The 27,850-nt window shown below is 37.2% G+C and overlaps 1 protein-coding gene across 8 annotated transcripts in view; it reads left to right on the top strand.

Annotated features, from left to right (window-relative positions):
• The first annotated feature begins 6,304 nt into the window (after positions 1-6,304).
• CCDC91 (coiled-coil domain containing 91) overlaps positions 6,305-27,850 on the top strand; it is a 132,187-nt gene continuing 110,641 nt past the window's right edge. For 2 of the 8 annotated variants that reach the window (XM_051628790.1, XM_051628728.1), the window contains exons 1-4: positions 6,343-6,799; positions 24,221-24,289; positions 27,358-27,400; positions 27,510-27,588. In XM_051628790.1, the coding sequence (XP_051484750.1) occupies positions 27,371-27,400; positions 27,510-27,588 (109 nt within the window). In that variant the 5' untranslated portion in view covers positions 6,343-6,799; positions 24,221-24,289; positions 27,358-27,370. The other 6 variants (XM_051628735.1, XM_051628744.1, XM_051628763.1 and 3 more) reach the window with 6 other exon arrangements.

The following is a 27,850-nucleotide window of genomic DNA, read 5'->3' as shown; positions in this document are numbered from 1 at the left end:
GTCATTGTTATTAACACAACAAACTTGCTATAAATTTCCTTAGAAGTTTTAGTAAAACATAAATAAACAAAATCCTTATGATAAAGCTCTACCTTTCATATATTGGTACTCTGAGAAGAGGTACTAAAAATAAGTGAAGTAGCATGATCTAACTGCTCTCTCATTCCTTGAGGTGGTCTCCAAAAAATCATGTTGATGAGATAACTCCAATAGTGCTGCAAAGCCTGTCCTTTTATTTTTATTTTTATTTTTATTTTTTTATTTCTTGAACATTAAAAGAAATACAGAAAAAAAGCACCAAAGCAAAAACTTAGGAAGAGAACCAAAAGCCTTTTGCCCCATTGACTTTATCTTCCACTGGGGTTAACCCACAACATATTCTTAACTTTATGTACTTTGGCAATATTGTGGAGAAGGTACTGATTCTGTTAGAAGTAAAATTATGTTTCAGAATGATCTGTAGAAGTCCTGAATACTGAAGTTCTAAGAAAACCAAGCAGAAAAATAGAATTATTTTCAAATGGCAATACTTTTGTCCTCAGAGACTATTTTTTTTGGTAAAAGTTAGAGTTCTTGAACTTGGTGTTGAGAAAATTTATGGATCTTGTTTGTCCATTCTTTCAAATCCTGAGAAAATGTGTGTATATTAGCTACCAGCTGAAGCACACAGCCTTAGTTCTTGTTGATGAGGTTTGATTTAAAGTGCTGCAAGTATGCTTGTAATGGCTTTAAAAAGGTCTACTTGGACACTTCCCTCACAGTTTAACCAAACTCCCAGCACTCTGCAGTTTTCCATGATTAACTAGGTGATTTCTTTGTTTTCTTTAGAATTGCTATGAACTTAAATATTTGCTTATTTCAACATACAAATGTAAACTAAAATACTGTAGGAAAATGGCACTCAAAGTATGAGTGCTGTTCATAAATTGCTCTTCCAGATGTATGCAAAAGCTGATTTAAGAAGAGTTGCTCTTGTGAATCAAAAAAATCTGTCTTAAAGCTTTTAACATGAGTTCAGAAAGAACTCTCCAGTGTTGTATTGCTTAGACAAATGTACTTAACATACAAATCAATTAAACCTGGAAAAAGGTAGCTGAAAAATAGATCACTGATTGTAAATTCACAAGAACTTCCATAGGATTTAAAAGACAGCAGGACCCAATATTTAAAACAAAACCTCACTATCCAGAAAAACACCATCACCCAATGTAGTGTCTATTTAGATGCATAAAAGCTGTAATGCTTAGAGAAGGTTAGTAAAGCAGCTGGTACCAATTCACTGCACGCACAGCATTTCATGACATGAGATGGCAGGTACAGTACAGTGTTTTATCAGAACACCTATGTGATGAACTTGGAGAAAACTTTACATTTCTGCCCATAACTTCCAAAAGAGTTTGCCAATAGATGGACTCTGCAAATGGGAAAAAATATTTTAGAACTTGGATTCTGGGTTCTTATACCATTATCCAAAAGGAGAAACATATTACAATAGGTTGGGGAAAAAAGGGACTCTATAGCAGGCTTTTTAAAAACAGCAGGAATTTTAAAGATCTACTACTTAGTAAATTTTCTTGAAAGGAAATTGTAAAGATTTCTGTACCATGATTTTTACTATAAAACTTTAAAAGGCAAACAAGTATGGTATTCTTTGACTGCTGGTTTTTTTTTTAGAGTAGAAGAGGGTGGAAGAGTTTTTCTAAGAAGATGGATTGTGGTCTAGCAACAAACAAAATTTTTGCTGTCTTGCCAATGGTGGAAATGCCAATGAGGTCTGAACTAGATGGTGATGGGAGTACTGATCTCAGTATGGGAGAGACCAGAGCTGATGAAACAGACTAAATTATTCTACACATGATGTCTAGTTTCAGGGTTGACACAATATTTTCTTCTCCTGCCCATTCAAACAATTTTATCTGTTGGAATCTTACTCTTAATGACCACAAGAATGAGAGAGGATGTTGGTTCTTATCATGGAAATGATAGTTTGCTAACAAGCTAAACCAGTCCATTCTGTCCTGCTGATCAACAAAAAACAGATCACAAAGACTTCAGGTGCTGTAGGTCTTGACTGTATTTCAAAATGTTGAATGGCACAGTATTAAAACTGATGATTTTTCATATAAAGCAGCTGGCTGTCCCATGTCCCCTTGTCTCAATCTGCTTCAGAAGAAGGAAGTGAGTAATTCTTGTTGTCATAGTTGTATCACTAGTTTTGCGAAGTAAGGAACTCAGCTCTTTAGCTTAATGATGGCATTTAGTAATGGTAAATCAATCCATATCTACTTTATAAGTTATGCTTTTTCGATGGAGTTTTTCTTATTTCTCTACAGCGGTTTAAGAAAGCATCCAGTCCAAAAACATTACAAACATTATTTGATTTGGAAGACCCACAAATATGACTGGCTTCATACCACAAAAACTGCTACACTGAAGGGTGGTATTACCCACTTATTTATAACCACCTAGTGTTACCATGTAAGGCTGAATAAATTAAAAATAAAAGTTCCAGAACTGACAGGAATTTCTATAAACTTTGCTCTCTAGGAGACATAACAATAACATTCAGCCCAAATTAAGAAGTTTTTGGTCTTAGATTGGTTCAGACTATTTTGGGTGCAATTATACTGGACTTTTATGTTTTTCAGAAATTTAAGTAGTACGAAAGGTCTTTTTCCATATTTCTGAAAACTCCAGAGAGAAACATAGTTTAAAGTTGAGTACAACTCTCAAACATAAACATAAACAATCAACCTTTTGCTAATTGCTACTTTCAATCTGAAGTCAAAATACAAGCCTCCGACACAGCTTCTACTTTCTGACACCATTTAAAAACTGCAGTGAGGGTACACCCTGCAATGTGTTTCCCCTTCTTGCTTTTTCTTTACTTGTGGAACTAAAATTTACTAAATTGTCCATTTCAGGCTTCAGGGAATGCGTCTGAGAGTGACACAAATGGATTTTCTTTTTGCTTTTGTTTCTTCCTCCTTTAGTTTCCCAAAATATGGCAGCTGTCAGGAATCAGGACTACTTTGAAAGAATGCCAACCATTTAAACTGGTGGTCTGTCCAAATTGGGGTATTCAACAAACTGCAGTGTTAGAGACTAAGAATTTATTTTTTTTTCTGTTTCCTTGGGGTGCATTACAATAGGAAATACTCTTAAATTGCAAGAGGCATTATCCAGGGAGATTTTAAAAATGAACTGACAAGACCCCTGAGACAGGTCAGCTGAAATAAAAGATTCACTTCAGCATATTTCAAGGGCTGGAGTGTGGCAACTCAGCAGGGAAGATTATTATCAAAACAAAACCATACCACACCACAAGGAAACCATAAAATTCAGATATTTCAGAATTAAAGAACTTTTCCCACTTGAGTTCATTTGCAAAAGACCCCCAAACAACCAGTGATAGAGGCAAGCGTTACAATAATCTAAATTGTGCAGAATTGATGTTGGAACTGATTTTTGGACAAGCTAAACATTATTGTACATGAAAGACCTTAATATTTTCTACCTTTTTGGAACTGCTTTAGTATACTAGGGATGCTTTCCTCTCCTGTGATGCTGAACTAAAGATAAAAGACATTTTTGCATGCTGTTTCAATAATTTTTTGAGCACTTTAAATTACAGGAACATACAATTAGTAATTTCTTAATTTGTTTTCCAGACTAGTACGAGTTTACTATCCATGCACGTAAAAGTTGCACACCCATTTTTAAGGAAACTAAAACAGTCTTAGATTATTAGTGACTATGTGGACTGTAGGTTTCAAAGAACTCTTATGATACTGTCATCTTCCTGTATATGTTGAAAAATCACAGTAACATTTTTATCAGTCTCTGGTTACTGTGAGAAAGGCATAAGCAGTGTCATCCTCTTGGCATAGAGAAAATTAACTACATGTCATTTTGATACTTATCACCTCTCATTAAAATAGTATTGAAAAGTATGGAGAGACAATATTCATGTAATCTTTTTAGTGGAAAATTTTTTTAAAAAGTGGTTTCATTTTGTTCTCTCATCTACCAAATTCTGACACAGAAAAAAAGTAAGAGGCATCTGATAGCAGTCACTTTAAACCATTAAACGCAGTCAAAAAAATTTCAAAAATTATAACAAACAATGTGTTTACTTTTACTGATTTTCAAAATGGAGAAAATTACCTAATTAGACAAGTCTGCATTTTGAAGGGACATTTTCCCTTACATAAGAAGAAAAGTATAAAGTTAAGTATATTATATACTAATTCTCATAACCCAAAAGATACAGCTGTGCTTTAAAAACGCAGTGAAAATGTAATTACCTAATTTAGCTTGGTAAAAGCTACTTTTTCTTGGCTTTTTGCCCAGAATATGCTTATTCCTCCTGCAAAAACAGTATGGCAAATTCCAAAAAAGAAAAAGAACATGTTGCAGAGAGGCAAAACAGAATCCGTTCATTATAAACCTAACATACCTAAGGATTACTGCCCAGAGATCAGGAATAGAAATTTGCATTAATCTCTACAAAAGGAATAATACCTTGATAGTAAAAAAAGTGAAGTCTTCAATTTATTGAGAAAAGAAGAGCGGGCAGTCCTGGCTTAAATACTATTCTGGGAAGACTCTCCTGAAGTTCTGAGAATCGGCATTTTTATTTTAGTATTATAGAAACCAATGAGATACCTGACTTAGGTTTCATAGAACTTCTTGAATGTCCACTTCTTTAATAAAGAATATTCAAAAGGTTCTATGAAGATTTTTTTCCCCCCTTGAACGTTCAAGAAGAAAATCTACCATCTGACAGACCTATATAATGGTCTGTAACTGGGATAACACTGCAGTGGAAGACTCATGGGAAAAACAAGAGCCCTTAGAATTGCTGTTTTTATTTGCTGAGGATGAATGTTTCAGAAATGTCCACCGAACTTTCAAGTTTTGTAGCAAGTCTGGCACACGTTTTTTTTTTAATAACTTGTAAGAAGACTGATGAAGGTGCATACGTGCTTCACAAAACCCAATCGTTCTGTTGCCACCTTTGGAAACACTGTGGTCAGGTGTAATGGGACATGTGGTATGGAATATGGAAATTGCTGCTCCAGTGCCATCATGCTAACCCTTTCTAATTCTGTTTTCTAATGAACTGTTAATTAAGGATCTCTTCTACTAGATACTGGAAGTGTTTTCTCCACAGGGTAAGTTCCAACAGCAAAACCATCCAGTTAAGTCTCCCCAGTTCACCACACTGGGGTGTGCCATTCACAGCTTCAAGGCTCCACTGTCCTTTCTGCCGCTCCACCCCGTGCCCTCCCAGCACCTCCCAGCAACTGCAGAAAGAGCTGCCCGACAGCTTCTCAGCTTGACCAGACCAGTGATAGTCATAGGATACCCGTTAGTAAATTCAATAGAAATATACCCTAATAAAAATGCACTAAAATAATGAATTTGCTAGGCTAAGGGTTGCTTTTAAAACAATGTGGTTTGTGAAACCATCAGTCAACAATGCCAAGCATCCTGCAGGTTGTGATAACATCAAGTCTTCTAAGAACCTGTGGCGCCTACAGACAACACTCATGTGGATTCTGACCCACCTGGGCAATCCACCAGTGGGAGACTGGAGACAGGACCAGGAGGAGAGACAGGACCAAGATGACAAAGAACTAGAATCAACAAAGACCCCCCGGGAGACCCTCGAGCATGCATAATTACAAAGATAGCCAATTCCAGGCAATGAAATGACGATGTAAAAGAATTATGGGAATGCACTGACATGGAACTGAACATGCCTGTTTTGGGTGTACATCAGTCAGGGTGTTTCACTGACTGGTCGGAGCACTCCTGGTGGAGAACCCCCAGTGCTGCCCAGGCTGCAATAAAGAATGCCTGCTCAGTAACAGCTTGTTTGTTGTTATTAGGTCTTCAACTCGGAATCCTCACCTCTCCCGCTCGGGTGAGGAGTGTGAGAAAGCAGGGAGGTCTGGAAGCTCCGACATTCTCGTTTCCCCGGGGGGTCGATGGATTTATCACCGTCCAACCAGCTCGCGGTGCCTCCCCTGAGGACGCAGAGGCGCTAACGAGACAGGCCGCTCGAAGCAACAAGGCCCAAGCTCGCCGTGCACCCCCGCACCCACGTTTTGACCGCCGAACCCGAGGCCGAGCGCCGAAAGCTCCGTGCGGGGACCGCGTCCCGCCCCGCGACCCGCCCGGCGAGGAGGCGCCGGGCCCCGGGGCTGCCCCGACAGGCTCCGCCCCCGCCGCCCTCCGCCACCCAATCAGCGGCGTGCCTGGCGCCGCGTGACGGGCGGGTGCGGGGCGGGTGCGGGGCGGGGCGGCGGGAGCGGCACATCCGGGTGAGTGGCCCGCGGCGCTGCGGGGGCTGGAGGGGAGCGCCGGGAAAGGAGCCGCCTCTTCGCCCGTCCTCTCCGCGCCGAGGAAGCCGAGCTGGGGGGGGAGGCAGGCGCTGGGTCCCCTGGGCTCCCCGCTCGTCCCTCCCCGGGGTTGCGAGGCGTGAGGCGGGGCTGGTGTCTGTCTGCGGGGCCTGGCGGCCTCTGCCCCCCGAGCTCTGGGGCTGCCCCCCGGGCCTGGCCCTGCCGGTACCGGCACCCGTGTGCTGTGCTGGCTGCTCCTGGGACGGGACCCAAAGGTTGCCACGATGCGGGGGGTTTAAATATTAGAGAAACCCCAGGAGCCTTCCCTCCCTGCACCGGTGGTTCTGTAGCCCAGGGGTTTGGGGATCTGCTCTGCGGCTTCTCTTCTGGGGCCAAACTGCGCATGGCCAGTCACTCACACGTTGCCTGGAATCTTACCTGGTGGGGAGGTACCTAGCCTGATTTTTCAGAAGTCCTGTGTGCCTAATAACCATTGCTGTAACTGGAGTTGGGTGTTGAAGTATATCTGTACAGCTGAATGCTCGGGCATCTCAAATATTTCCTGTGCCTCTGGTCTTTAAGCTTTTTAGGCTTTGAGGCTTCTCATTGATATAATAAGGTTGACTCTAATCTCTTGATGCCTCAGCACCTGAGCTTCACCTTTTGCTGTGGGATGCTCCCTGGATGAACTCTGCAGCTTTGGTTCTCCTCAGGAGACTATCATTTGTTTCAGAAGCAGTTTTCCTTCCCTATGTTAGCTGTTCTTTTTGCCTCTCAGCTGCTCACTGTGAATTCGTTTCTTGCCATCTTATGGCAGCATTTCAGTGGAGCTTGAGGTGGTTGTCACCACGATGCTTGAACACCTGTTTTGGTAGACTTGTTTAATTGTTTTTGTTCTCAGCACTTCCTGGCTGTTTTGCTTTCTCCTGCTCTTTAGATTTTGCTCTTCTGCATAAATTTGTTAAACATCGTTCTGAGTGCCTCTGTATTGATGGCTTGAGTGTAACTGTTGGTGCTGGTGTTCTAGGACTTCATTGATTACTTACTTTGGGGATGTCAGTTTCTTGGTCACTTATACAGGAAGCAGACTGCTGACCATTTTCAGAGTTTGCAGGGTAGACAGCATCTGTTAACAAGTAAGAAACTCCATACTGGTAGGGTTTGGAAGAAAAAAAGCCACAGCAGTATCCAGACAGGTGACACCTGGATGCTCAATGAATAATAGATAATCCCAGAGCCCTTTTTTAGAACCTCCTAAAGAGATTGTTGAGACAAATTAATTTTGTACTATTTTGAAAGGAAGATAAATACATGAGACTAGGAGAATAATTTATGTACTGTGAGCCTCAAGATGTCATTGTAAATAGCTTCACCAATAATCTCTTCTGCTGTTAGCCTGGGACATTACAGCCTTCCTGTTCTGATTCCTTCTACCTTAAAGCTGAGATAGTATTTTATTGTATTTCATCTGAGAAGGTAGGTGGAGTTTGTACACACCAGGTTCAGGCTGTGGATATTAAAATAGAGCCTGTTACCTTTAGACATGTTTTAATCCAAATCTTTATTCTGACCATTGTTGTAATAAACTTTAAAACTTCCTTCCAGACCTAGAGATAGAAATGATGGAAAACTGAGTGTACATGTTGACACTTTTACATTTGTGATGCATGTATATACATACACCTCTACAAGGATTTTGAGACATCTTGATCAGTTGGTGCCTCACTAGACAATTTAGTGGAGTTTAAGTACTTTTACATTTAATTATGTGCTCCTTGATTGTATTCTCCCTGTCTTTGAACACCATGGGCTGTTAGACCAGCTCCTTTGTGTTTCTTTCCAAGTGACACAAACACTGTCAGAGCTTGGTGATGCACAGGTTGTCTAGATAGCATTAGCTGTTTATGTGGTGTCAGGCTCAGGATCAGAATGACTTGTAGGTGCCGTAGCTACACAGATTTGTGGGTGCCAAAGTACAGTTATGCCATAATGCATATTTCTGATCCAGAGGAACAGTCAGATTGCAGTCTTAAGGGCAGTAACTGGCATTCTCCAAATATTTACAGAACTGCTAAGATATCTAAGTATAGTGTGTATCTGAGCAGTTGCTTTGATTCCTGCTGGTTCAATGAAAACCAACTTCCAGGAAGACTTGCAACACCAAATGGAAAAAAGTTTGTGGTATGAGGCAAGCAAGCTTTTTGTGAATCCTAAAATACAAAGTTGACAATGCTTCTTGCCCACGTTCCTTTGAGTCCATTAAGGTTCTCAAGTTAGTTGTTTCAGTCTGTGTGGTCTGATCTGCTTGTGTGTTCTGTAATCTGCTGTTGTCCATTTTTGCTGTATTTGACACCTAAATGTCCTTAAGAGAAAGTTATTTCTGCTTATTGAAAACAAGTTTTATCATAATAATGAAGGAAAAAGCCAATCTTGATACTTCAGCGATTATTATTATTATTATTATTATTATTATTATTATTATTATTATTATTATTATTATTATTATTATTATTATTATTATATTTTCCCCTGACATGCTAGATATTTAGGGCTGCAGGTAGTGTAAATTTCAAGTCGGACAAACTAATTCTACCTTTTAAGGGCATTGTAAGTGATAGAATATCTAAAAAGTGTTGCAAGGTGCCTTGAAGACATTGTATTTAACATTTGTTACATTTTACTACTTTGTTACTTTGATATTTATAATAGTAAGACTGCATCAGAAAGTCAAGGCTAGGGTTATTTTTCTATTTTATTTGTCTCACACTTCTAAAGACTTAAGATTTAGGTGGAAATTACCCTTGTTTCTGTGAGTAAAAGTAAATACCTTTAATTTTAAAGTTGGATTTCGCTTTTCTGATAAGGCCTGTTGCAACCTTAATCTTCCTTTATCCCATTGTTTCTTTGAAGCAATGGTACCTGCTCTCCAGTCTCTAGAAATGATGCTATTTTTACAGAAAGGAATTAAGTACTCTGTAACTTTCTTTATGTAGAATAACATAGTATCTAGACTTTCTTAATATACAGTAGGATAAATATTCTTTCTTACTGAAAAGTTTGGGATTGAGCAATGAGAAGAATTTTGGTTTTATGACATTGCAGGCTTTTTTCCTTTACATTGTTCAGTTGACAGGTTTACTTTTGGAGTGACTGAAATTAGTTCTGGGAGTTCTGTCCACTCTTGATGAAGCCAAGGCTTTACATTGTAAATTCTGTTGTAAGGTATGGTTGGAGAAGCAGGGTTTTACACCCATACGATTCTTCATAAGCAATCACAGAGGACTTTTAGAATTGGAATTTCTTTACAAGTACTTGTTTGTTAAAGTTGTGAGGGATATTCTTAAATAGGATGGCATTTTTATGGAACTTTTCTGCAGTTTTTCAACAGCTGAATGTGGCATCTGTCTGCCTTTGGGTACACGGGTAGTTTTTTCTGTTCACATAGTTACAGATACTGTTTATTAAACTTTTCAAACCTTTGAAACAGAGCTAGAGGAATGGACATAAAGTTTATAATGGTATTTTGGATCCTCAGAAAGAAAAATTTCTCACGCCTGTGTAATGCCTATATAAGAGAAGCAATGTGCTATTTGTAATTAAGTGATTACTGTTTTGTTTTGTTTTTTTTCATCTTTCAGACAAGAATCTGGAAATGGCTTTAGTTTTAAGCTGCTAATTCCAGTCAATATAAAGTGTCTTCTGTTGTATTTGCACAAAATTTGAAAGTTTTAGTATTAAGAAAATCAAGCATGTCCAAACTATAGTGCTAACTTAGTAAAAAAACCCCAAAAAACAACCAAAAGTAATCTAAAATCTCAGGCAGTTTATCAACACTGGCTTAAAATACTTCCACTTACTGAAAATTTTACAGGATTAGATTCTGATTTTTCAAGGTTCCCACTAGCAATTCTAGTAATTGTTTTATAATGTAAAATTTTCAACTATTCAGTACTTCTGTTGGTCAAAGAACGAAATTTGAATGTTTTAGCTGATTTTTGTGAATCCTTAGCTGATCACATATGGCATAGAATCATAGAATGGTTAAGGTTGGAAGGGACCTTAAAGATCATCAGGTTCCAACTTCCCTGCTACGAGCAGGGACACCTCACACTAGACCAGGTTGCACAAAGCCTCATCCAACCTGACCATAAGCACATCATAATACTCCACTATTAACTAGTCAGGCAAGTTTTCAGCTGTAGTTGAAACATACGTCTTGTCCAATTCTTCCATCTTTAGACTCCAGGAATATTTCTTCTCTTATTTTAGTGCAGTCCTTCTGGAACAGATGGCAGGGTTTTGTGCACACAGGTAAACTAATTTTAGCTGACTATGCAACAATAATTTTTAGGGCTTTTTGTTTTGTTGTGTTTTTTTTTTTAGGAAAAAAGTAATGAAAAAAGTAGTGAAAATAATTATGCTGGTAGCAGGGGTGGTTTCAAATGGTGACTCCTGCTTCTGTTAATCTTTCTTTTGGATTATAAGGCAGATTCTGTACAGGGCAAAGCAATCTGTATTGGAGAGTAGATTGCTTGTAGTTCATGGAATGTAGTTGAAAACTGGCACTAAGAGCTGGCAATATTAAAAACTATTTCCTTTGGAAATGAAGGATGTAGCATGTCTGAACACATGTTAAGGGACGAAACATCCAACCCCAAATTCTTCCAGTTGGAAGCCTACTAATTTCAAAGCTTTAGCTCTGAATCAATTACTAGAGCTGTTGCTTCCACTTCAAAAAGGACTTAAAAAAGGGGAGAATGTGATGTGTTATTTCTGTAATAGCAGTTTACAGTGGTATTACCACAGACAATATCAAAGTTTGAGAATGCTTATTGGTTGTTTTTCAGTTTTTGTATGAAGAATTACACTCTGGTGTTAGGTTATAGGCTGGACCTGATGGTCTTAAAGGTCTTTTCCAGCCTTGGTGATTCTGTGCTTCTGTGTGATTATGAAGTGTGGTGTTTTGAAGAGCTGTTGTGTGACAGCACAGCCATGCCATAGTCTGTTGGTCTAAATGGAAACAGGAGAATATACAATTTGCAGTCATCTGTTTCAAGTGATGATAAACATGTATGAAAACATAATGAACATTTAATACTTATTTCAATATGATCATTATGAGCTGGAAGGCATGTTCTATGAGGAGCAGCCAAGGACTCTGGGTTTGTCTAGTTTGGAGAAAAGGAGGCTGAGGGGTGACCTCATTGCTCTCTGTAGCCTCCTGAGGAAGGGGAGGGTTAGGGTCTCCTCTTTGGGGTCCCTTTGTTAGGAGCTGAGCCCCTGAGCCTGGCTGCAGAGGATTGCTGTTATAGTCTGCAGAGGCTATTTTTAAAGTACTGGCAATTGCTTGATGATTGCCCAGTGCCTTCATTGGGCAAAGTGTACTCTTAAAGATCATGACAGGTAGATGCCTCCTACAAATGAAGAACTGGCCTTCTCAATTATATTCACGTGTTTCCTTGAGAAATATCTTCTTCTGATACTGAGGAAAGCTTAAAGCTTTGGAAATTTCAGTGGATAAATGGGATTTCTTCTGGCGTTAGATCAGCATCTCAAGAGTATAGCAACATCAGGACAATGTAATTCTGCAGTTTATGATTATATTAACTGATACCAGTTTGATTCAGGCTATATAGTAAAGCATTAGGAAAAATGTAAAGGAGTAATAATGTTTTAAAATTATTTTTTTTCCCACACAAATTCATTTTGAGATGGGCTAACTCAATTTTAGAAATAGGCTGTCAAGTCCTACAGAGTTAGTAATTGTTCCCTGAGAGCCTGGATTTAAGTTTTCAATTTGTTAGAATTTGTACTTATTGTCACTGTTTTCTGTATACAGGGATTATATTCAACTGAAATAATTCAAGGTCAATCAGTCTTTATTCCACTGATATATTATTTAGATTTCGATTTTCTTACTGGAGTGAAAAGTTTAGTGTCAGAAAAGTCACCTAATCTTCGGCATATTGTTTGGGGTATACAGGGTGAAACATGTGAATCTAAATACATTGAGTATGATAAACCTGTTAGGAAAGTAAAATAAAACTGCATGTGGTAGAAGCAGATAACTATTGTCCTAAGCTGGGGGCTGGGGGATGACATAAAAAAAATGGTGTGGTTCATGTGACACATTTCTCTACAGCAATTTCCTGATAGTTTATGCATGGGACTGTCAATCTTGTTAATGTGTGTCTGTGCAGAAGATTGTTGTGTTGTTACTCTGCTGTTAAACCTCGAGAGAGGACTTTGGTGAACAGGTAGTATCACTGCTGCAGCTACAACTTTTTTTTTTCATGCTTTTGTCCTCTGAGAAGTTTGTCCAAGGAGCAAACTTATTTTCAGTTTTCAGTTGTCTGTACTAAGGCAAAAAAGTGTGGGTATTATTTTTCAGACTGCTGGCCCCTGCAATAGGGGAAGGAACTACAGAGTTGCTGGTTTGGTATGTTTCTGGATGTGTTGGTGTCTGCAAAGTATAAGCTGTGTAGAACAGCATAACAAACTTTAAGTTACTGTGTATCATGCTTTACCATTTACTTCCCACAGGTGTTTGTGTCTGATCATGGTCTATTGGAAAGGCACCTGAAAGCCATGTCTTGCTCTGAGAAGTGTAGCTTCTATTTGAAAGACACAGTTAGTGAATGATACATGAAGTTTTTAGGTGGTGAAAAGATGAACAATTCTGATTACATTTGCTAGAAGAGATCCCTTGGTATAATAGTTGGTGAAATTTATATTCACAGTACCATCTAGATCAGACAAGTAAAAAAATCTGGATATTAATTGTGTGTGAGAGAGTAGGTAGTTACATTAATGGGTGACACTGATTAATTGAGCTAACCTGCAAGCAAAATTTGAAGATTAAAAATACAAAACTTTCAAAGGTTTGGAAATGTGGTTTTTTTTTGATGCTAGGTTGTTGTAGATAGGTGAGGGACCGAGACTAATTTGAACTTCAATTTGGGGGCATGTAAAAAGTACTTATTTATTGCTAGTCAATTCTTTTCTCTTTCAGGCCAGCAAAAAAGTAGCTTTTTATACAGAGGAAAATAGAATTGCCTGTGCTTTTCTGTTAATATTTCTGAAAAACCTGAGAGGCACTTTGCACTTAGAAGTCATTTAGTGGATGTGACAAGGAGTCCTTAGCTTGGTTTGCAGTGGTAATGGCACATTTAGATTGAGGTAAGAAACTGCTAAACCAGAACTGCTAAACCAACTGCTTTGAATATTGATTTAGAAGCCCATGCTGACAATATACTTTTGAAATTGTCTTGGTGTCTATGTAAATCTGTATAGATGCCCTTGACAAGTAAAGACATCTGCTAAATTCACTCTTAAGTTGCCACTGTTCTGCTTTCCATTAGAGGGCCTATTGAATGGTTTATTTTCAAATGCTTCAGAGCCAGAAAGGTCAGCTGACTACTTATATGCTGTGCTTGTTCTTGATTGTGTTTGCTTTAATTTTTGTTAGTGTACTTTCTTGCGCAGAATTATTATGTCAATAAGAAGGTGGTGTGGAGCCATGCTGCCAGTGCAAAAGCCTGCTTCTATTCAGAAGAGTAATTTAGCTGTAAATTAGTTTCAAAAACAATCAGTCATAAGGTGAAGAATAAGAACAAACAATTTTTTATTATCCTAATTACAATCGAAGTCTTTGTAGAATGGGGGACACCAATAAATACATATAAAAAGTAATTAGGAAAATATTGATTATAAAGTTTGATCCGTTTGAAAACGGTCATCCAGTAGCATGGGAAGATTTTGTTGCTTACAGTGCTTTCTGTAAATGCTCTAGGTTCTGAAGTTCTGTTAGCTTATAAATAAATATACTAAACAAATGCTAAGTATACTAAAGAATGTGCTAAATAATTATCAATTCAATCCTTAACTCCTCAAGGTTTTTGAATAAGGTGAATGAAGGTAAAAGCAATCTGATAATCTGTGCACACTTGCTACAACTTTGTCTTATAGCTCTTTAAAGTTGAATTTTTCCTAATTAAATGTTTTGCCAGAACACACTGCTAGAATTTATTTAATTTATCTTGATTTGGGGCTTGAGGAAAGGACTGGAAGTCAATTACTTTGAATTTGGTTTAGCATCCTTTTATTTACTGTAGAACATAGGCCAGTGATTTTTATTTTTTCTTAAATTTCTGAGGAGAAGAGACCTACAGTCAACTTATTTGCACTAAGCTTATTCTTTTTTCAAAACTTTAACAACACTTTCCTATGTTACAGTTCTTGAGTTTAGTATGTGTATAGAGAGAAATAACCTGGAAATCCTGTCTCTGAGGATTGGAATTTAGTATCGTTTTAGATGGAAAACAAAATATTTTAGCATATGCTTGCCAGTGAAGCTTTTAAAAGGACTTTCCATGGGGTGCAACTTCTGAAATAATGCAGAGCTTCTGAAGCAGTTTCCATGTGATAAATATGCCACAGTCTACTGGCTTTTAGTTTATAAGCTGCTGGAGTGAAAGTCAGTGTCTTGGCCTGATCGATGATAGATCGAAGAAAAGTTGTACTTAGTTTGAAATGTTGGTTTCCAGTCAAGCCTTGTGGCCTGTGTTATGTTCTGCTTTTGGGTTCTTAGGTTTTTCTGATGTTTCTATATGTGACATGGGAAACTTTAACAAGCTTGGCTTACTTCTTTTTTTCTGGACAAGTTCTTGCACGTTTGGTTAGCACTAATATATAGTAACATTGTAAAATGATTACGGAAAGCATCTCAAACTGTATCAAAGACACGTTTTTGTGAAGTGGATGCTTGTGAAAGTTAAGACTACTGAGTAGTGAAGGTGCTTCAAAAACAGTTGTTACAAACTTTGTCATGTGTTATTACTGCTGATCTACATGGCATATGTAAAGCATACACTCAGAAGTGATTATCTTTCTAACATACCTGAAATGTTCTTAAAAAGCCCTCAGATGTTGACAAAGTTTTTCCAAAAACATAACACATTTTTATTTTAAATCTTCAGTTACCAGCAATGCTTAAATTGTTCACATTTCCTCATAACGTAAAATACACTGTGAAGTGATTACAGTGTCTAGTTTAGAAGTCTGGATAATAATTGAGAGGTTTTAATATAATGTATTTAATGTTATGTCAACATTGGATCCCATGGGAAAATGCAGGCGTCTGTATTTTTAACCCTGTTAAACTATAAATGACTATGGAACATCTGGAGTTAGTAAAACTGATGAAGAGTAGAACACTGACAGTATCTTTGTTACAGCAAGGGCTACTGTATAGTTATTGCTTATTAATCCAATCCTGGTTTCTCCATTAGGTTTGAATTACAGAACCACATGCTAAATAAAAAAAGTAAGGGAAGACTGAAAGAAAACAAACAGTTTGCAGAGTTGAATTTAGTTTGTCTTCTGGCAGACTGCACCTCCCATTCGGTATCCTGGTAATGGACAACCCCTCATTAAATGCACTGGGCTTGAATTTCTTGAAATTATTTTGGCATTTTGGATTAAAAAAAATAATCATATTTAGTGAAATGTTTTATGATAATTGTAGTTGTGCACTATTTGTCCTGGGAAACCAGTGGTTTATTATAGAAGTAGTCTAACATACTACTAACAGTTAGTAGAGTGTAGTAGTTAGTAGAGTGAAGGAAAATAGTTGTGATTTTTCTGCTATTTTTTTTTTTAGTTATATATTTTAGAAAGTGACTGAATTAGATGAAATTGTCCATTCATGTATATCTTTTCTTGATATCTCTATAGAAAGGCTGTTTTTTTGTTTGGTTGGTTGGTTTTGTTGTGGTTTGTTTTGTTTTTTGTTTTTCAGTTATTGAATGTAAGTCTAGTGTGTTAATGGTCAATGTCCAAATATTCAAGCTTTTTCTTGCTGACAAGCAAAACTTACCTTCCTTGGGAATTTTGCTAACGACTATGTAATTTTCCACTAATGAATGTAGATAAAAGGTTATCACTCTAGACTTAGTTTAGTCTTTGAAACCTGAATGTTCTGCCAGTTTTCTCAGTGTTGCCAGAAGGGAACATTTCTGCATAGTCATTTTTCAATGGATTTCAGTAGTTCTCTTTAAACAGCTCTGGTTTCAAGAGCTATTAAGCTCTGTGAACATAAAAAGATCTTAATTCCATGAATTCTCAAGTATGTTACATGCAAGTTCACTATATAAAGATATAAATAAATAAACACCCACTACAGTTTATTATTTTGTTCTTGTAAGTGTATTCTAATATGGAGGGTATTTTTATATTTTAAAATTAATACCTATGAGGCATCCATTTATTTTCAAAGGCATTCATTTGTTTCCAGTTTAAAAAAGTTATTGGAGGATATACAGAATTGTAATTTAAAATAAAAAACATGGGAGAAAGAACAATTCATTTCCAATGGACTGGGAAGATGTTAGGCACACTCTGTGATGAATGGAGGCTTGTCTGTATATATTGCCTAAACTTCATAAACTTCATGCAGCCAATCAATTCTGCACATTAGCTGTGAGACAATGTATGTTTTATGAAGTACCTGGTTTTTGTGTGTGTGCATGCTGGTGTAATGCAGGGGTAGATTCCTTTGCCCCTTTAATACCACATTGCCATCAGTGTCAGTTATAGAATGAGTGGAGAATCTGTCTGGTATCTTGTCTGTTTGTTTGCTTGGGGGTGGTGGGGGGGTGTGTTTGTGGAGTTTAACTCTTCTTGAATGAGAAAGAATTTTTGCTTAATTTTGAGCTGATGAGTAATGTCCTTGCTATCAATGCCCTCATCACATACTTGATACTTAAATGACTTAAATGTACTGCTAACTTGCTGGGTATGGGACCTCTTAGAAAACATCTTCCTCTTTCTGAAATGGGCACAGTAGTGCCCTGCCCATCTTTGTCAAAATAGCCAAAATTGGCAAAAAAAAGCCATTTGTTTATCTTGAAATGTTAGATTTTTATTTAAAAAAATAATAATTCTATTTCTAGATATCTTAGCATATTCACAGTTATATGGTGTGATTTATGTTTTTTTTAGGGAGGATTTTGAGCAAATTATTGAATTAACTAAGTTTTTTATTCCAGAGAAGAAACATCCCCATCCAATTTGTCTTTCTTGTCAAGATCTTTTTCTTAATGCTAAGTTCAACTCAGCCTTCTTCAAGAAACAACTCTTGAGTACAGACATTTAGGTAAGAAATTTTTTCTTTGGGCTCATAATGGAAATACTTCATTAGTTTTTTTGCTGCTTCTGACCCTCCTCTAACAGTGAAGATTTGTAGAGTTACTCTTTCTCTTTTATGTGTCTCTCTTGAAGTTGGTTCTTTTGTCATTAGGAAACCCAGTCATAAAAAGATCCTGGATGTTGATAGTTACTAGTACAGTTCAGTCGAAGAGCAATCTCCAACATGGATTTTTTTTTTTTTTTCCTCCTATTCTGGATGCAACTAAATCATAGATCATGCATGGAAGGGACTTCTAGAGGTTTTCAGACCCAAACCTCTGTTTAAAGCAGGTCTGGTTAAAGCAGGTGGCTCAGAGCCCTGTTCAGTTGAGTTCTGAATGAGGGCAGCCTTTCTGTATGTGGTCAGAACTTCTCCTGTTCTGACTTTAGTCCTGTGAATCTTGTCCTAATCCCTGTGCAACTCTGAGAAACCTCTGACATTGTATTTCAGAAAACTGTCCAATTCTGTGGTCTCTAGTATAATAAAAATACTTAAAATATGTTTTTAGCCTACTGTGGTCACTTTTGCTCAGGCATTTGCAGGGCCATTGGTGTTGGATCTTTGTGACCTAGTAAGATGACAAGTCACACTTTTCTTGTAGAATACGAACTCATTTCTAGAGCTTCTGATTATCATTAATCTGAATCAGGGTTACAGAGATTGTTGATCTGGACTTGATTTTAATCATAGAATAGTAGAATGTATTGGGTTGGAAGGGACCTGTAATGTAATTTAGTCCAATAAGCAGGGACATCTTCAACTAGACCAGATTGCTCGAGCCCCATAAGGCCTCACCTTTAATGTCTCCAGGGATGGGGCCTTCACCACCTCTCTAGGCAACCCATTCTAGTGATCCACCACCCTCATATTAAAGAACTTTCTCCTAATGTCCAACCTAAATTTACCCTTCTCCAGCTTAAAACCATTGCCCCTTGTCCTATCATTACATGCTCACGTGAACAGCTCTTCCCCAGCCTTCTTATAGGCCCCTTTCAGGTACTGGAAGGTAGCTACAAGGTCCCCCCAGAGTCTTCTGCTGGCTGCACAACCCCAACTCCCTCAGCCTGTCTTCATAAGAGAGGTGCTCCAGCCCTCTGATCATCTTCATGGCCCTCCTCTGGACACCAACAGGTCCATATCCTTCTTGCATTTAGGGATCCAGAACTGGGTGCAGCGCTCCAGGTGAGGTCTCATCAGGGCAGAGCAGAGGGGCAAAATCGCTTTTCTGGATCTGCTGGCCACACTTCTTTTAATACTGCCCAGGACGAGGTTGGCCCTCTGGGCTGCAATTGCACATTGGTGGTTTCATCCACTAGTACCCCCAGGTCATTTTCCACAGGACTGCTTTTTAGCACGTCTTCCCCCAGCCTGTATTCACATACCTGGTTGCCCCAGCCCAGGTGCAGGACCCTGCACTTGGCCTTGTTGAACCTCATGACGTTCCCCTGGACCTATTTCTCTAGCTTGTCCAGGTACCTCTGGATGGCATCACATAAACTATAGATACATTTTACTGCCTAGCTGTGCATAACAGAAATGTTTAATTCCAATTTAATTCAAGCTACTTCTTGAGGGCTTTTTGAGGATAGATGGAGGGAATGCTTGGTGAGGGCGAGAAAGAAAGTGCAACATGTTTGAATGGTATCAGCTGTGTCAGACTTGAGTTACTGAAGTTCTTAGAATTTGAACTTGAGAAGGTACCTATAGACTTTGGAGACAAAGAAGTACGGTCAAGAATATGGTAATATGATTGTTCTGCTAGCATAAAAAAGCTTTATTTGAACTGATCTTTTAATATCTACAATGAAAAGTTAGTGTTTTCTAAGTGGGAAAATTCTTAAATTTGGGAGAAGCTGACAAAAAATGAGGGGAAAAATGTAAAAAAAGATCCTCAGTCAAGACATACATATGTTACTATAATTACTCATGTCAGTAGGTAAGCCTCTGGAATTAAATTAGAATTTGTCTTGCTAGACATGTCTTCTTTTTAGTTTTTAAATTTCTTTTTAAAAAATATTTTTTCCTGGCCATACGTAGATCTCAGTGACTAAGACATTTGGAAGCCAAAGCATACAGATGTTTTCTGTCTTCAGCTTTTTAATTGAAAAGGTGTGCTGAAAGTACCATTATGCCACTTGCAGTCTTTTCTTCTGAGTGATGCTATCCTCTGAGTACTGACGGTTACGCATGGAAACCCCATGTGGTCCAGGGGTTGTGGTCTGGTATAGAGATAAAAAATGGTACATGCATGTGGTAGACCTCTACCTCAGGAAGTACTCTGAAGTCAAACTCTGCATTTCTGAATCCTAAGCCAAGTAGGATTTCAGATGTTGGCCAAGGACTCACACCTTTTTATTGATCTAAAAGAAAGGTCTTCTCTCCCAGTTGCACACTGTGTATTTGGTGATTTTACATAAACGTAGAGTTCAGGAAAAATGAGTAAAAGGCAGATTCTATCCAATATTGCTCCTTTTTTTCCCCCACTAGTAATTTACTTTGCTTACAGTCTGTAATATCCTTTTGTTCTTTGTCACTCACAGAGTACCATTCAAAATTACTCCAGTGCACTATACCTCCTACAAATACATTTCTTAACAGCTTTTCAGAGATCCTACTTCTCAGAATGTGGTTTTGGTATAGTTTTCTGATGTTAGTTTCTTCTAGGATATGTCTAAGGAATTGCCTGTTCTTGAATGCATTTTCCACACAAGACTGTGGAGTTTTTTTCTCTTCTGTGTCTTAGGTCAGTTTGAAAACTAGTACCTACCTTCTTTGTAGGAGCTATCACAGCCCCTTTTCTTCTTGTGAGTAAAAATGGAACTCTTGCTTTGTTTTTTGTGAAGCTGTATCTAATCTAGGAAAGTGAAATGTACTTTGAATTTACACTTCATTGCTTATTCCTACTTTAAGCATCATTTCAAAAAGTCAAAAGTATTCTGAAGAAGGGGACCCACAAGTTCTAAACCACAAATTCTTATGGAATTAATTTTGTGAATTATTTTCAAGCTTATTTTTGTGGAGTTTCAGAGATTTTTGCTCATATTAGTTTAGTACCTCTCCAACTAGCATATGATTTGTAAAGAATGTTTTTATTCTAATTTCTTTAATAAAGACTATGTCTACCTAAGGAAAAAGGAGTTTTTTGTTCCTGATATTATGCAGTTTTTGAAAATTTTGCCACCCTTAGGTTGCTTATAAAGGTTATATTTAATGGTGTTCAGTTGTATGCTGTGGTTTGCTCTTCTACAAATGCTTTTTTATTTAAAAGTGGGGAAGTCAGTTGCAGAAGCTCTGCAGACTGCAGATGATGTTCTAGTTATATGAAACACAGAAATGCTACAGCTTCTGCTGCTACTGTTTCATTACATAAAGCACTTTTAGGTATAAGTAGTGTTATTTCAAAATTACTGGTGAAGCTATGCATGAAATATATCAGAGGATAACAGAAACTCAGATGCTGCTAATAGGATCTGGATTTTTGGTCGAGGATGTATCTCCCAAGAAGAGCACAAAGTGGTAAAAGAATTTTTGCTTTTGGTTCTTGTAAAGTTATTGGGTGTTTTTGTGTGTGTTTTTGTTTGGGTTTGTTTGTTTTGTTTTACTTTTTAATTCTTAAATTCACTGTAGGCATTCATAGGAAGGTTTTAGCTATTGGCTTTTATTTCACATATTCTATTTTGTGTAAATCAATTCTTGACTATTACTGTCACATCGCTGAATGTGGTGTTCTCATCTTGTAAGCACTGAGGCTTTCTGGAGACTCTTCAGAATAAATGGGTCAATGAATAGATGGCAAAAGTGAATAGGATAAGAAAATTCTCTGAGCATCTGCTCTAGAATTTGACTTGCTGCCTTGTTAGACTGGAGTCCTTGTCATATAATAAAGGAATCACAGAACAAATTCAGTTTGTGAACCATCTCAGCAGCATCCACAGTCAAGTTCTGCGATTCCTTTATTATATGACATTATATTGGTTTACTGGTGCTGTGGAAAAGAATTATTTACAAAGGGCCAAACTCAAATTTTTCTTTAAAAAAATTAAATAAACTGTAGCATAAGCAACTACTACTCTAAAATAGATTGGTTTGCATCTGCTTGCTTGCTTGCTTTGTTTCCTTTTTTGTTTGTTTGAATCAAAAAGGTACTTAATTTAGTGTTTTTAACTGAAACTAGGATTGAAATGAACCAGCCTCATTTCCCAGGTGAAAATTGCTGTGATGTGTTCAGTGGTGTTGTCTTTTTCTTTTTTTTCCATAACCTTGAAATCTCTTCCTTTAATATGTGGTTGGGCATACTTCTGTGTTCAAACAGAGGTGCTAACTGCTATATTATTGTCTTTTAATAGGGGAGCTGACCTACAAACTGCTTCATGGTGGCTGGAATTTCCCACACATTCTGTTATATTGCTGAATATACACTGTAAGATGATGCAGAACATTGGCATTTTGGTGATGCCTGATTTTTACTGTCTCATGATAGGGGCAGGGCATACAGCCCTTGAACAGCCTTTTATGGGGTGGTATTGTCCCATGGTAAGATAAAAGGGCAGTTGCCTGAGTAAAGAAGGAAAATACTCTTCTTTCAGTCTCAGTCTTGCTCCTTAGGTATTACAGGTTGTCAGTTTCTTCATCTAACCACCTTCAACAACAGGCATATACAGACATAAGTTTGAATACCTGCAGGGATTTAGATGCTCTACTTCAGGAAAAAAAAGGTGTGGGGGGGGCTTTTTAAATTTTTCTTATGTAGCATTAAATCAAAATCTGCTTTTCTTAATATAAAGATGAGGATGCTATATGCATGTGGCAACAATTCATTAGTTTGTATAATATTATAAGATACTTTCTAAAGTAGTTCACTTTTTAAAGCTGTATTTGCCTTACATTGTGGTTAAAAATTACTTAAAGCCACCCTGTCCAAACAACCTAAATAAAAAATTGAGAACTGTAAACCCGCACCTTTCTAAAAGTAGAAGATTTAATTGAATTTCCAAGTTTATTTTGGCATAATAAATGAAGAGTATTCCTCTGTTTGTGGTCTAAGTGTTCTTAAGCATGTCACTTACACTGCTTATATATATATATATATATATACACACACAGTTATCTCAAGCAGGACATGAAAAATGTACTGGTTTATTTATTTATTTATTTATTTTTAGAAAATAGATGCTCTAAATTTATTTGAGTTTCCATTATGTCATACATTCATAGTCTGGTCTTTCTTGGGCTTATGTATCCTTTAGGAAATGTGTATGCTGTAATAAAAAAATGCTGATTGCTTATTAGCTGCTGTAAGTTGTTAAGGTGTCGCATGCTTATCCTGCAGCTGTTACTTGTATAGATTAGAAGAAAAGTCTGTATCACTTGGTTTAAACGAAGAAAATTTTTCCTTTTTTTAAGTTTGGTAAGAGGTGCTTGAAGTTCTGGCAGAAGAGCCATGAGGGAAAGTGTGTGTGAGCTGGTTAGGACTTTTGTGTTGGAAAGCTTGCAAGCATCTCAGATAGGCACGGCTGTCTGTGCTTCAATACATTCATTGCATGTTGTCATCAGTCATACAGAAGGAAGTCTTGAACAACCTCATCCAAATGTTCTATTGACCCTGCTTTGAGCAGGGAGCTTGGATTGGATGACTGGCTGGTCTGAATTCTGGCCTAAATTGTGTATGGTTTGATTAATACAAACAGTGGCTTACATATTTGTGATCTGTGAAAAGCTTCCTGCTTTTCACAGGAGTGTGACTGGAGAGCTTCTAAAGCCTTTTAGGACACGACTGTCTTGAGAACTGTTATGTTTTGGAAATGGCCTGGGCTGGTTGACCTACTGTGTATTTTCCAACCGTAATTTCTATGAATCTGTAATTTTGAGGCTGACTTCTTGTTGCCCAATTTTACAGTTACTTAATTCCAGTATCAGGCATATTTTAAGAGACCACATTTAGTCATGGGAAGACTGTGTGGGCTGTTTTGTCTTATTGTGTTATTTTTTTAAATCCTTCTGAAGATTGTCAGCACTTAATGTATTCTTTCCTATTCTGGTGCCACAAATAATGTTCCTAGTCTGAGGAAAGAACAGTTTGATTGCCCATTCTGGAATTGATGATTGATTTTAAAAAAGCTGCTCCCAAAATTGTTGCAGTTCTGTGTGAGGTGTTAGGCTAGTTCTGCTGCTTGTTTATGCTAGAAATGCATTTCCATCATCAGAATAAGTGCTGGAACTGAGAAATTGTATCATATTTTCAGCATTGGTATCAGTTGAATTTGTAACATTATTCAAGCATTATTTAGAGCTAAATGTTCATGTACTTTTGGAGGCTATTGAAAGATTCCTAGCTAAAAATAGGCCTGATTAATTTTTTTCTTAACCATTTTTAAAACATCGTATGGCTCTGTTCCCTTCTCCTTGCAGAAAACATGCTTTTCTTTTTATGCAAGAAGAAACAACTTTTTGGAAAGACGTCTCCTGCTAAGAGCTCTTGCACTAACACTCTTTGACTGAAAAGATCTCATCAGCCTTTGAGTTTTTGAAGTGCACTATTGTCAGTGTGCGTCAGAACTTAATAAATTATTTCTGTCCTGACTTGCTACCTGCTTACTTGTGATACATGCTAACTTTGCCAGTTTAATTTTTAATTCTTTTCTGATTTTTTTTCCTTTTTTTTTTCTTTTTAAATTGCCTACAGCAAACAAGTCACATAAATCAGGATTTCATCTGGCAGACTAGAAACGTATCTTTGTCTTCGAAAACAGAGGTGTGTATAGATGTATGAATACATACACAAACAGCAAATAATCTTCCCTAGCTGGCTGAGAAACATCTCACCTAGAATTCTTGTGGTATCTCCAAAGAACTGGAAATTGGAGGATTAGCAGTTAGGCATGAAAAAAACCTGCTGATACTACTGAGACTTGCTTGGCGTCTGTTTCTCGTTTATTCCATTTAAATGATGTGTGGAATAATTCACAGATTAATCTTGCTGTTACAGCCATGAAATGTCTGGTTAAAATTTGTGGAGAAAGGTAATGTTAGGTCAGAATAGTCTTCTGTTCATTACCAGACTTATGAAAACTGCATATAAAATGTAATAACAAAGATGATGGATTCAATAACAGGTTGTTCTCCATTTTTCCTTCTGCCTTACATGCTTTTCCTCTTATCAGAAATTACTTCTGTTTTATGTATATGAAGGTTTGGGTTTTATGTTGACTTCCTGGAAATCCTCAATAGTATTTAACAGACATTTTTCCTGCAGAGGCTGTTTTCCTTCACTGCTTTATGTCATTGCTGCACTTGATGATAAATGAAAGTAGTTAATCACTTCTTAGAAGATTGTTTTTCATATTCTATAGATACTTTTGTTTGCCTTTTAAATTTTGTTTTTAAAAATCCTCTCCACTCTAGCGTGCTTTTCCAAAATTGCTGTAATTCTTGTTGCACTCCTCTGGACGTGTTCTCCAGTGTGTCTTTTTAAGACATGGTACTGAATATGGAAGGTACTGCCAGTAGAGACATAGCAAATTCTAAGATGATGGGAGTAATGTCTCTTGCTTCCTGGGGAGAAAGTCTGCTGTGGTCTTTTGAAGTAGTTGCTACCTGTTGTGGTCCTTTGAAGTAACTTTGGGTAGGGCCTGTAGGACCTGTTGATGTGATAGGTATTTTTACTTACATATTATTTCCTTCCAAAAGCCTCTCCTCCAACTGACTGCTCTGATTGCTACTTGAATGCTACAGTTCACAGTGCCTATAGAACTTACCAGTCTGTTCTGGATGGCTTTTAGTAGTAGGTAGTGTGAATATGTTGACATTCTCAGTTGTCTGCCCATTGCTGTCTGCTTCAGAAGTGGTGTTCTGGAGATACAGCTTCCATTGATGCCATTTGTGCATTCATGTGTTATTTTTTTGAGTTATATATTAAAGCTCTGAATGTTAATGGAATGTATGAATGTCTGAACACTTAAGGTTAACGCTGATGAGAAAAATACCCAGCTATCTTCTTTCTCTCAAAAAATAAAAGCACAAAATCAATGAAACACCTTGCAGCACCTAAAAAGTTAATTCGCTCTTATACCACTTATGAATAATGGACACTAGTCTTAATAGAACCAAATCTGTCTGCTTGCACTGTAAGAGTGGTGATTTAACCTAAGTTCCTCAATAAGAACTTGGAAATTATTTTGTTAAACTTTGGAGGATGTGTTTGATTTCAAGTCTGTCTTGGTAGCAATTTTCAGCAGTGGATATAAACTGCAAGTGTGCCCTTCTGTTATTCTAATGCTTGAATTTGGAGATTTCCTCCAAACTCTTTGAATTCTTCTCTTTCTGAGCACGTGCTTTCACAGTAATAAAGGTTTTGCCAGCCTATAGTGAAGCTGAAGTCAATTGATTTTACAAACATTTTGACACTCTATAAAGACCCTATTTTTTTAAATCCTCTTTCATTCATGTATAAGAATATCTATTTTTTAAATACATGTCATACGCTTCTTTGAACAGCCATGTGTATCTTAAGTTACCTTCATTAGCTGAGTAACTTATCCTGCATTTTTGTAAAAAGAACTGCAGTTTAACTCTAAATATATCAAAATGCCACAGAATTCAGGGCAACAACTCAAAAATGCTGATCAGTTTGTAAAATCAGAATCAGCCCCTCCATGAAACCTAGCAAAGGACATCTGTGGTAGCAGAAAAATTTCCAGAAATTCACCACAATCTTTTTCTAAGTTGCAGTTTGTGTTGATGTTGCCAGACAGCTGAGAAGAGATGGGAAAAGCAGGAAGTCTTTTTGGATTAAATCACAGTGCTGATTTGGAAAAGCAACTTAACAATGGAAAATATTTTTATATTTTAAATCTTAAACAGAAAACTACTGAGTACGTAACAGTTTGTGCTTGCCTTAAATTGGGTTGTCTTCATTACTAATGAAGTCAATTCTTCATTTTGAAATCTGGTGGTCCGAAATCCTACTTCCTGGATTTATATATAAATATATATATATATGTGTATATTATAAAAATAAATATACTTAGAAATATATATGCTGTTTTCACTATCTTTTGTTGAGGTACTGGGGACTTGGCTGCTATGCGTGCGAGCAATAGTTACAGCTTTAAAGTATGATCTTTCTGTTTTCCTATATTGGAAAGTTTTTTCTACATCCTAGTTTTCAAAATATATTTGACAATAGTGTTAGGCAATCTTTTCCCTTGAAGATATTCAAGTTCTTTCATAAAATACCCAGTTTTTTTCATTTATTTTGATCAATAAGAAAAATGCTCAGGAGAGATCTTGCTGTTCTAGCCCTTGCATCCTCTATGTGAAAAAGTTCTTATTTAGGTCCCTTGATTTTTTGTAGAAATGTGAATTAGGAAGACCTCAGGTGACCTGTGGAAGGAAGTACTTGACTGGAAGACTGAATATTCGTTTCTAAATGGGAAGGTGATGAGGTTATGAAGAGCACAGAGATGAGCTAGGTAGCAGTTGAATCCAAGTGAAGGTCGCTGTCCATCTGTCATGTGACTGAAGTACAAATCATAGAATCATTTTGTCTTTTTACTCCTGGTTTATCATAAAATCAGCATGTTTTTCTTACTAGACTGGCCAATGAAATATACCCATTTCCTGCAGCATGGGACATGTATTACTTAATACTGCTGGGCTTTTAGGGTTTGACCACAGTGACTTTCTCTACCTGAGTCTTTTAAAACTAACACCATAATTTTGGTTTTACAAAGTTTTTGTTGCTATTTTATGAGTAAAGAGGATATGACAATTTAGTGGTTTTGTTTTTGTTTTAAAATGAATATTTCTGCTGTATTCTAGTACCAGTTGAAACATGGATGACGATGACTTTGGAGGATTTGAGGTATGTTATTTGGATGACTTAATTTTGAAATTTAGCTATTTTCAACTATTTTTATAGGAATTTATAGCATTTTGTAAAATATGTAACAGGTTGTTTTTTTTGTTTCTAGGCAGCAGAGAGTTATGAGTGTGGAAATGGTGAAAAGCAGACTACATCCCCTGCTATTGCTTGGGCAGCATTTCCTACAGGTATTGATAAAATCACTACAAAATTATGAATATTATATTAATATCCTGGTGTACTCACTGCAAGTATTAGTACCCAGAAGGGTGTATATGCACAGTAAAAAAAAATAGCAGTGAAAACCTGGCATAAGAAAGTTACCGAGTAATTATTTTGGGAAGCTGCACTTCTTGAAATTAAACTATCTTGACGAATGAAAGAGAAGTGCTTCTAGTTCAAAGGCTGATTGGCATCTCATGGGAAGAGAAATGGAGCTTCTTCACTTAA

This window comes from Apus apus, chromosome 1 (assembly GCF_020740795.1).
Source record: "Apus apus isolate bApuApu2 chromosome 1, bApuApu2.pri.cur, whole genome shotgun sequence".
Taxonomy (NCBI): Eukaryota; Metazoa; Chordata; class Aves; order Apodiformes; family Apodidae; genus Apus; species Apus apus.
This window is presented reverse-complemented; position numbering and strand designations above follow the sequence as displayed.